Source organism: Neltuma alba, unplaced genomic scaffold (genome assembly GCF_004799145.2).
Source record: "Neltuma alba isolate B1F8T4 unplaced genomic scaffold, ASM479914v2 tig00011340_pilon, whole genome shotgun sequence".
Taxonomy (NCBI): domain Eukaryota; kingdom Viridiplantae; phylum Streptophyta; class Magnoliopsida; order Fabales; family Fabaceae; genus Neltuma; species Neltuma alba.
This window is the reverse complement of record NW_021636042.1, coordinates 239,863-251,291: the sequence shown is the minus strand read 5'-3', so window position 1 is coordinate 251,291 and position 11,429 is coordinate 239,863. Positions and strand designations below refer to the sequence as shown.

General features: G+C 31.9%; 1 protein-coding gene across 1 annotated transcript; it reads left to right on the top strand.

Moving 5' to 3' along the window:
- The first annotated feature begins 2,659 nt into the window (after positions 1 to 2,659).
- On the top strand, positions 2,660 to 4,538 carry LOC114712211 (MLP-like protein 28). The gene is made up of 3 exons (XM_028896694.1): positions 2,660 to 2,866; positions 3,012 to 3,476; positions 3,991 to 4,538. The coding sequence occupies exons 1-3, from the start codon at positions 2,677 to 2,679 to the stop codon at positions 4,254 to 4,256; spliced, it is 921 nt and encodes a 306-aa protein (XP_028752527.1). The 5' UTR covers positions 2,660 to 2,676; the 3' UTR covers positions 4,257 to 4,538.
- The last annotated feature ends 6,891 nt before the right edge of the window (positions 4,539 to 11,429 follow it).

Here is an 11,429-nt window from a genome sequence, read left to right as displayed (position 1 = left end):
ACGATCAAAAGTGATGAAATTAAAATCTGAACTTTATTTGACACGGTATATATATATATTATATACATATATAAAAGAAAAGGTATTTATATTTAATAACCGATTATACCTTGAATAAAATTATTTCCAATAAAATAATATATGTGAATAATAAAAAAATATATAATTGTGCTGTAAATACAAGCATCAAATTCATGGACATGTAACATGTATAACTAGCTAGATACTTCAGTTTTAATTTCTTTTTTGAATTAATACATTATATTTAAAGCTAAAACAAACATCCAACTAGCTAGTTTTTATATCTGAGGAACGGAGAGAGTGATATCCTTTGCATTGTTAGTTTAATTTCTTGTGACTTGAATTATTGTCCTGAAAAACTAAACCCTGACGAAGCTAGATATATGTTGGGTAGACATTAATGTCAATATTTATAAATCCTTTCATTTCAAACTATTTTTACAGACTGGGTCAATATTCTACTTTAATATGAATCAACAAATTAACATGTTTGTAAAATTTTATAAAAATCATGATATTTATAAATTATAAATAACGTGGCCCAACGTACCCTTAAACTATTTTTTATTCTAATTTCGGTTTTTTATAAAATATATCATATAACTAAGTTAACGTGAAACTATTTTTTTTTTTATAAAATCACATTTAAATATAAATTAAGTTATACTAATTAATTTTTATTCTAATTTTAGTTTGCAAAAGTCAATTAGAATAAAATTCACTTTGACAACCCATATGTGTTGGTCCTAATGGAAGGAGTTTTAAACGCTCAAACAAGAGGCCTTGAGTTTAAATTTATATGGATGGAGAAAACATTTTTAAAAAAATTATTTTTAATCACCCCTACTTAAATTTGACTTAGTTATATAACCATGTAAAAAATGAAAATAATTTTACAAACCTTAACGCAAATAATAGCAAAGTTGTGTTGGGCTAAATCCCCCCCCCCCTTCCTTTTTTGTGAATGTCGATGAGTTGAAGGTATTGTGGAACCACATCAAAAGACAAGTGGGTGCACTCTTTATTGCTAACTTACCTCTTTACAGAGGGCTCATATATAAAGCAACGTACATCGATTATCAACCCCTTTTTTATGTTAAAATTTTCTTTATATTCTTGGCTGCTTTTGATGATAGCTCAACACAATTGTCTGGGGAAAAAAATTAAATGATATAAATGATCCACTAGCTATGTTGCATAGAATTTGAAAATAAGTTGCATATACTCATATTCTTCATAATATATGAACCTGTATATTTTATATGAAGTCTTAGATAATTATACCAATCATAATTTGTATGCAATTAAAATAAATCTGCTTAAATCACATAAAGTAACACAGTTGTGTTTAAAAAGATGATTAGCATGAAAAAGAACTCATTTATCTTAATTAAATTAGAAAAATATGCTAGATATATAAACCACCTTAATTTTTAGCAATAATAATTTTTTATCGCAAATTTTACATTTTATATATGATATCTTTATGATTTTTTTTGTATAAATATATAGCATTTTGATTGATGCATTGATATTTTGGTCACGTGCTGATGTCCCTCGCGAAAAGCAAAGATTCTTTATGATTTTATGTACGCATTATATTTCATGTTTGGAAATTGAAGTGACTAATAAATGCTTATTAAATTTGGATCATTCATTGAATACTTCAGATTTAATTTTTAATTTTTATTTATTTAAAATAATTATTTTAATAGGTATATGCTATAGAGTAAAGATAATCTCTTAACTAATATTTTTTTTAAAAAAATTTTCTATCCAAAAATAATTAATTATAAATTTAAAATCTAAACTGTTCAAATAAGAATTAAATGGTCCAGATCTGATGAGTTTAAGATGTTCATAACAACTTTTTCTATGAATAATACTCCTCTGGTCTTATTTATAAAACACTTCTAACATATTTCACATAGACTAAGGAAAACCTTAAAATACATTAACTCTCTATCAAAATATAACAATTTTCTAATTTTACCCATAGTTAATATATACATATTTCAAAAAAGATAACTACCTAAAGGACAAAACAATAGATTCACACTGAAAATTTAATGAAATGACTTATAAATAGGACAAAATAAAACCTTCTCTCTCTGTCCTATAAATAGGACCAGAGGAGTAACTTTTAGATAAACTTGAACCATTCAAATAATTAAAGGATAAAATTTTATTCAAAATTTTAATCATCTTCCGTGCCGTCACTGTAAGGCAGATTATTGAACTTTTTTTAATCATAAACTGTTTAGTGTAGCATTTTAAATTAAAATAATCCTCAATCATAACAAAAAGACCTCAATCATAATATCTTTCTGCAGTAGAACACCTCATGAGCTCAACCACCTTGGGTGCAATAATTCATGTTGATATTGATGACGCCTAAGATCTGGCAATGCTATATGTGTAAAAGATTAAAATTAATCTAAAATAGACTACATTTGTAAAGAAAAGGAGGGGAAAAAAATTCATTGCGAAGCAGGTCATGGGGACTAAGTACTGTTAATATTTATTACATACGGACCCTTGGCTTCAAACCGCCTCAAATTTCCCATATAAAGGGCTAGGGCTTAAGCCTTCGTTGTGCATGTGAATTAGGGTTTGCATAATATATCGATCACCACAAACAGAAAAGAAAGAAAGATGGCTCACTTAGTCGGGAAGCTTGAAGCAGATGTTCACATTAATGCTTCTGCTGAGAAGTTTCATGAAATGTTCAGCAGCAATCCTCATCACATTGCCAACGTTACTCCTGGGAAAATCAAGGCTGTGACTAAGCATCAAGGTCGTTTCGGAGAAGTTGGCTCTGTCCTTGTCTGGAATTATGTTCTTGGTAAGCCAAATTTTAATTTATCAGTATCATGTCGACGGATTTTTTTTAATCGATGATTTTCGTTCATTTTCGAGATTGAATAAGCTTCGCTATATGATATATATTATCAGATCAAGTGACTGATATTAGTTGTGACTGCACGTAGATGGGAAGACCTGCGTGGCCAAGACTGTGATTGAAGCCACAGACCCAGCAAAGAACTCAATCACTTTGAAGATAACAGAAGGCGATGTACTTGAACATCTCAAGAGCTTCAAAGCCACGATGCAAGCCATTCCAAAGGAAAAGGGAAGTGTGGTTCACTGGACTTTTGAGTACGAAAAGCTTCAGGGACAAATCCCAGATCCTCATTCTCTGATGCAGCTCGCATCTGAGGTTAGCAGAGACATTGATTCACACCTCACACAAGGACAGGACGATCATGAGGAACAGTTATTGGGGAAGGTGGAAGTTGATGTTCACATTGATGCTTCTGCAGACAAGTTTCATGAATTGTTCACCTCCAAGCCACACCACATTCCAAATATTTCTCCTGCCAACATTCAACATGCTGTTGCAGATGCAAACTGGGGCAAGCTCGGTTCTCTCATTACCTGGCACTATGTCCATGGTAAGTACTCAACTACTTATTTATGCATATATATATATAGAGAGAGAGAGAGAGGGTAAGGTAGGCACACTTTCTTTTCTCTCCAATACTTCTGGTTTTCTTCTGGGAAAACAACATCTTGAACAGTGAAATGCTGCTTCTGATTGAGCCCTCATGATTTATAACTAAGTTGCGGTTATTTCCGATCCGAATCAATGATGATGTCCTCCGTTGTTATTTAATGGGAAATCATTATTCGGTCCTAAGAAAGGAATGTAATTACCAAAAAATCTCATAACAAGTGTGAATGACAAGTTTTAGTATTGGAACTATGACAACAAGATCCATGCTGCATGCTTGTCATTTGGACCTTTTGGTAATCATATTCTTTGGGACATCATAGTGATTTCTGCTTTATTCTTCTGATAAGGTGCCAAGGTATTATTTTCCTTTTCATTTTTACCATACAAGATCAAAGAATTAATGAGCTTCCCTTTGGACATGATACTGAACTGGTATTGTGATGAATTAACAGAAGGGAAAAACTGTGTGGCTAAGGAGAAGATCCATGCCGTAGATGCGAGCAAGAACTTAATCACTTTCAGAGTTGTGGAGGGAGATATCCTGAAGGATTTCAAGAGCATGGACATAACACTGCAGGCAACTCCAAAGGACAAAGGGAGTTTGGTGCACGTCACCATGGAGTATGAGAAGCTGAAAGGTCACATTCCTGATCCTCACACTCTCACAAAGTTCGCTACTGATGTTGTCAGAGACGTAGGTTCTCATCTTGCCCTCTAGCTTCAAGCCTGTCCATCGAGATATACATATGGTGGGTATATCGTGGGATTTGAATCTTAATTCAAGTCCTGAAGTGCGTATTGTCATAAGTTATATATGAATAAAAACAACTTCAGTCAGAAGTTGTAATGCTTGATGACGAGGAGCTTGTTCTTATGTATTGCAATTATGTTAGCTGCTGTTCCTGTGTATGTGTGTGATGGAAGACTACTTGAGATTATTCATGGTTGAATGAGTATGTTTTGTTTGGTTGTTATATCTATCAAGTGCACTCTATGATTATCAACTTTCTCATTTTCTGGCTTACCTTTTAATAAATTTTTTTTGGCAAATACTGACGGCCTGAACTTATAAGCAGGATTAAATTTGTGAATTTTCACTTACAAGGGAGCTTGCCTTCTAATAATGAGTTTGTTTATTATAATAACTACACTTAGTTGTAATTTCATTGACGAAGATGTATTCTTTTATATATATATATATATATATATATAACAATCAATTATATATAAAACAAAAGAAATTATACAGCTAGAGTCAGTAGGAAAGGGTCCATGGGTTTGATGGTTTTAATAGTAGATAAAAAGTTGATGTAAAACAAGAAGAGAAAATGAGAAAGAGAAAAGATCTAGAGAGGAAAAGAAAAGGCAGAAAGGAAGAATAGAATAGGGAAAGGGAGAGTCAGGAAAGAAAACAAGAAAGAACGATAAATGTAATCTAATTTAATTTAATATTCAAAGCCTATACATAGAATGAAAACCTTAAATTTAATTATACTAAAATAATAAAAAAATGAAATAATAATAACAACTAATCCTAATAACAAAAATATATACTAAAATATTAATAAATCAAAATAAATTCTAAAATGATAATAAATCTAAATAATTCAAATATCCTAACATATAATAAAATCATAAATATTTATTTTCATATCTCGTCAAGAATACTCCCTTTGGTCCATATTATAAAGGGTCAACAAGCTAATTCACATAGATCAAGAAATGACAACTATATCATTGAATGTGATTTAAAAGTATAAATTTTTTCAAACCTATCCTTATGACAAATATGGGGGAGTAGTGAAAAGTTATTTACATGAGTAGTAATAATTTGTAGCTAAAGGTAAATTAAGAAAAAAAATTTATTAGTGACTCTGTTGACCCATTACATTTTATCTTAATTCACGTGAAAGTATCTTTTTCAAGTGGAATCCAAGAAACCGCGTAAGGTAATCAAGACTAGGAAGAATTTTTTTTTCTTGGATGATAACTACACATTCTTTTGTCCCTCTCCTTTGTGTTTGTTATGTGGCGAAAACAGGTGTTAATAAAGGGGAGTAAATCTTAATATTCTAATATTTATGCACCTTTCACTTTACTTTTATTACATATATTATTCAATAATTTTATCTGATGACTCAAATCCCCTCACATTTGAAAATCTGAAGAATACGAAAGAATAGAAATTTTACCTCTAATACTAAAAATAACCTCAACTAATTCTAATATTTAAAATTAGAGGAATAGTTATTACTTTTTTTTTTTGGGGCAGAGCGCAGAAACTAGCAGCAAGTAGAGAAGACGAAATATCTCAATCTACGCCCGCCAACACGGAATAAACAAAGTCAACCCAAATGAACAAGAAATGAACAAAAATATCCATGAACAAGTCATATACTCCTCCGGTCCTTAATATAAGACCCATTTAACTAATTTGATTAGATTAAGGAAGTTAGGTAAGTTAGTTAATTATAAGAAATATGACACATTTTTCCTAAAACACCACAATTATCTTTTTAATACCTCATCTCCCTCTTTTACTTGATTATGGTTGAGAGAGTGTCTATGGGGGTAATTTAGAGAAAGTTGATAAATATGATAAATGGGTCTTATATTTAGGACCAAAACCAACTCAAGAATTGGATCCTATATTAAGGACCGGAGGAGTATAATCATAAGTTGCTAAAGAAGGCAAAGCCTTTTACTTACGGTTTCAGCATTTCAAATCAGTCAGCCGTAAAAAGGGAATTCTATTGGTAAGTATGTCTAATCTCTGCTCCTTTCAACAAAATACTGTCCATCAATAAATTGCTAGCTACAAATTTCAAACCCATAGGCACTATACGTAGAGTATCACCATCTCCAACAAGACCTTTAGGTTGACTTACATAAGGCAGAGCTCCCCAATTTTAACGAGATATAGGTTCAGAACGACAAAAACGGAACAGAGATTGGTTTGAATGGGTTAATAGAGTAATTAGGTAATAGAAAGTGGTTAACTTAGCTAATCTCTCTCTCTCTCTCTACACACACACACACGCATGCATGCACGCACGCACACACATTCTTCGTCTTAGTTATACAATCTCTGTGCGTATTTGTGTCTTACAGAGATGACAGAGGCAATATGTTTTGATATGGCTAATTTGTACAAGGCTATATCTGAGAACAACTGGCCTGCTGCGAAAGAATTCATTGATCACCATCCTAGGGCCTTGAAACAAGAACTTGTGGCTTCAATAGGCGAAACATCTCCCCACATGGCTGTAAAGTTTGGGCATTTGAGCATTGTAGAGGAATTGGTGAGATTAGTTCCATAAGAATACCTTCAAAAACTTGATGCTCATGGCTATACTCCACTTGGAATTGCTGCATCACACAGGGGAATCATTCCAATAGCGAAATGCTTGGTTGATAAAAATAGCAATGCACTTTCTATTCGAAACGGACAGCTTAAATGGATTCCTATTACATTGGCTTTTCGTGTTGGCCTCTATGAGATGGGACTTTACCTCTATTCTGTTACTCCTTTGCAAGTCTTCAAACCAGAAAATGGCCCTTTGGGCCCTTCGTTTCTCAGAGTCTGTTTTCTCACTGGAGATCTTGGTAATACAACTTACAATATGTCAACAAAACACTATAGATATGTTTCATTTTCATTCTTTTCTCTCCGCGGGTTCATGTTGTTTTTTTGATATTCCATCTTATATGCTAAGTGATTATGATATATGAATAGATATTGCCTTGGATGTGCTTCAACGATGTGAAGAGCTGATTTTTGCTGCTGATTTTGGATACTTAACAACTAAGAACATTGCATTCTATCTTTCTGATTCTCTCAACAAAAGTCAACTTCACTTCTGGAAGCAATGGGTTTATTACTGTTAGTGCATGTCACTCTTTTAAATGTCTGTTTTTTTCCTTTTATCCCTGCAATCTTTTACATGCTCTTTTCAGTTATATACAAGCCAAAGTATTGAATTATGATGATAAGAGTAATGGTATTGAAGCTCAAGTTATTTTAACTATAATCTCGTTTTCATCATGGTATATTCTGTAAAGAAAAGAGCTTGGAACTGAACTAAAAAAAGTGAGAGAACGAACATTTCATTAACAACAGCTGGCTAATATATCAACTTTTTCAAAATACTATCCAGGTCTAAAAGCATATCTTAGACTGATATGACATGACAACAGGAATAAAAAATCTTGTAAAATCTTTTCAACTACAACAAAAGAAACCAAAGGCCTTGCAAAGCCGAAGCAAAAAATCAGCAGAATACTTTTGCCTAAGGTAGTCTCATTGCATCAACACTCCTCCTTGAGACTTTGTCTAGGGGCTCTAAGCTTCCTTCTAAGCTCCTAAAATCTGTCTTTAGGCAAAGCTTTGGTGATTATGCCTGCAACTTGCTTTTCGGAACTGCAATGCACAAGACATATTTCTTGTTCCCTTTCAGCATTTCTGAGAAAATAAAATTTGACCTTCATGTGTTTGGTATTCCCATGCTGCACAGGGTTTCTTGCAATAGCTGATCTGCTATCACAAAATATTTGAGTAGCTTCAGCTCGCTCCAGACCCAAATCTGTCAACATCTTTCTTAACCGAATTGCTTGGTTTGCATATTCAACTTCTGCAGATGATTAAGCCACGACCTCTTGCTTTTTGGAATTCCAGCAAAACATACTAGAACCAAGAGAAAACGTATAACCTGATGTACTCTTTCCATCATCTAAGCTTCCAGCCCAATCACTATCCACATATCCAATTAACTTGGAGTCTGTAACAGGGCTACCTATTATGTGCCTTTTAAATACCTCGGCACCCTTTTACCAGCTACATAATGCACCTCACTTAGTTATTGCATGAATATTGATGATAAATATGCTGCAAACATCACATCAGGCCTTGTTGAAGTCAGGAAAAGCAAGCTCCCAACAGCACTGTTATACTCACACCTCGATGCATCAGCCTTGATATCTTCTTCATCACATTCAGATAATGTTTTATTGACTACCAAAGGAGTATCCTTAGGCCTGCAGCTTTGCATTTTAAAATATCTTAAAAGCTCTTGAACATAAGCTTGTGGAGAAACAGAGATTCCTTGATCTGTCATGAAATCCTGAAAAACAGAGTAGCCATACCTACAAACATATCTTTTCAACTACTACAAAAGAAAGTGCCATGACAGACCAAATGTCTAGCAAATCCAAAAAAAAAAAATCAGTAGATTATCTCTGCCTAAAGTATCTAGACGAAGTCTCATTACATCAATATTTGCTTGAGCATGCTCGTTTCAAAATAGCCATATTAATTTTATCATGAAATCTATATATTTAAAACTTATTTGTTTGCGCATGATAGCTTCACAAAATTCGAATAGCTTCACACAATTTACTTGTCCTTCTAGTTATTAATTTTATCACTTTCACTATTTGAAGAAGCTAATGTTTCTCCATTTCTTTTATCACTTCATTGGTGGAAGATATCAAAATACGATCGACAATGGCCACTAATCATTTCTGTGTAGGCATGCAACAAGAAGACAAGATGAGTAACAGAACCGAAGGTACAACAATATAATACTCTCTATCAGTTGATTGGAAGACAAAATCAAATAATATTACAAATTTAATAGAACATTTATATCAAAAGATGTAAGAAATTTTATTTTATTAATCATACATGAAAATCAGGTACGTCAAAATATGAAATTTGAAAATAAAAAATCATATCTTATGCATAAGATGCTAATTGCTCGCATTTAAGTTGAACCTAACTGTTGTGCAACGCAAGAAAAAGATAGACCTTCACATGCATATAATGTGTCTGTAATCCTTTTGAATGAAAGGTTGATAAAATTCCATCTCAATAGGGCTAAATCTACTATAGTTGATCACCTCCCTCCTTTATAATTTGCCTGGTATTTAGCTCAGAAATTCCCAAAAAATTAAAGGAGTTGCTCTTAAGATTTTTGTTGTCATGATTATGCTTGACTAATATTTCTCCGGTCCTAAATATAAGATATATTTTGTATGTAAATTACACTACAAAAAGGATCTTATATTTAGAATTGGAGGAGTATTAAGTTATATTTGAATTACCAATTGTCCAGGAATGAAGGAAATACATAAGCTGAAATTGCAACATTCATGAGCAACTGAAATACTGTACCCGGTTTGTAAGAATCTAAAATTTTTGAGTGAAGATAAAAAACCTATGATTGCAAAAAGCACTGTTGACGGCGGCTAAATTAGGAAATGTTGAGTTTTTGTTTAAGATATCAACAGCAAACCCAAAATTAATCTCAATGGTCACTTTTTCTCAAAAAAAAAGGGCATGCTTTCTTCAATGCTTTTGAATGTCGTCAAGCTGAGGTTTTCAACCTTCTTTGTGACTTTCACTTTAGGAATGTGGTAGCAGCAATGTTCACCGAGACTCACGATAACTTGCTGCACACTGCAGCTAAGTTGGCTCCTGCTTCCCAACTTAACCGCATCCCTGGTGTTGCTCTGAAAATGCAAAGAGAATGGCAGTGGTTCAAGGTTAGAAGTTAAATTAGATGCTTTCGTGTGTGTGTTGTGTGAGGGAGATTAATATACAAATGAAATCATTAAATCACGCCGTTCCCACCTACTTGGACCTAATGGTTAGCAGAAGAGAGATTAAATTCAACAAGAAATGAGGGAATAATTGCATTAACTCAAGTGTAACAAACATAGGGTAAGGAAATTAGCTAAATTATTTATTGGCAACAAATGTGTGTTGACTTCCCTCAATTACCTTATACAATCATATATATATTTGAACTATTCCTTGATGTAAAACCCTATATTTTGGAGAAAACATTATAAATTTGATAAATAGATTGGATTAGAATTTCATATTTAGAATTAGGATCAGAGGCAGTAATTTTTTTACAACTCACTGTTACAATATTTTTTTGTTAAGAGATAGAGCACTTCATATATCTATTAGAAAATAAACGCTTAAAGTTTGAACTCAATCTAGTTCCACAATTAAAACCTCAATTTACATATCCAATTGAGTTTCTCACTTTATCTAATCATAAATATCAGGTGTGTGGCTCAAATCAAATCGAAAAGATTTAAGACATCGTATTGGGCTTTATTGGAACAGCCTAACTCGTATCCGAAATCTTAGGGCTCTTTGTTTTGTTCTTTTATTTTCTTGTTCCTAAAACAATTATATAAAATTATTTTTTAAAAAAATTTTGAGAATGAAAAAAAATGTGTTTGAATAATTATTTAAAAAAATCATATTTAAAACAAAGAATATAAAAAATCACATAGGCAAGAAAGGAAGAAGGTTTCTCCAATTTTTCTAAAACAAAAAAATTAAAAAATACAAAAGATAAAAAAAAAAAAAATCTAAAAATTGCTTTATTTTTTAGTTTTTACAAAAATATTACTGTGTTTTTAAAACAATCAACTAGAAAATGTTACCAAACAGTTTTTTGACCTTTATTTTTAAAAACAAACAATTATTTTTAAAATAAGAAACCAAAGTTTTCATTTTTTTGGGTAATGGATTGGAATAATTATCATGAGGTCTCAAAAAATAAATTTAATTATAAAAAGTTCTAATAATAACTCAGCAGTATAAATTTGTTGTCATAATTTATATTGAAATTTATCATGGCATACTTTTCAGTTGTATGTTATGGGAATTTTAGATGATTAAATTCCTTTCTTAACATTTTATAATAATTCCCCCCGATATTTTAGATTTATATTGTATAAGGGTATGATCCATGTTTAACAAAAGATATATAATGGCAAAAGGAAAAAAAAAAAAAAAGACGACTTTACTCCAACCTCAAAACTAAAAAAGATTGAATATTAATTTTGAACTCACTTTAAATTGGAATCA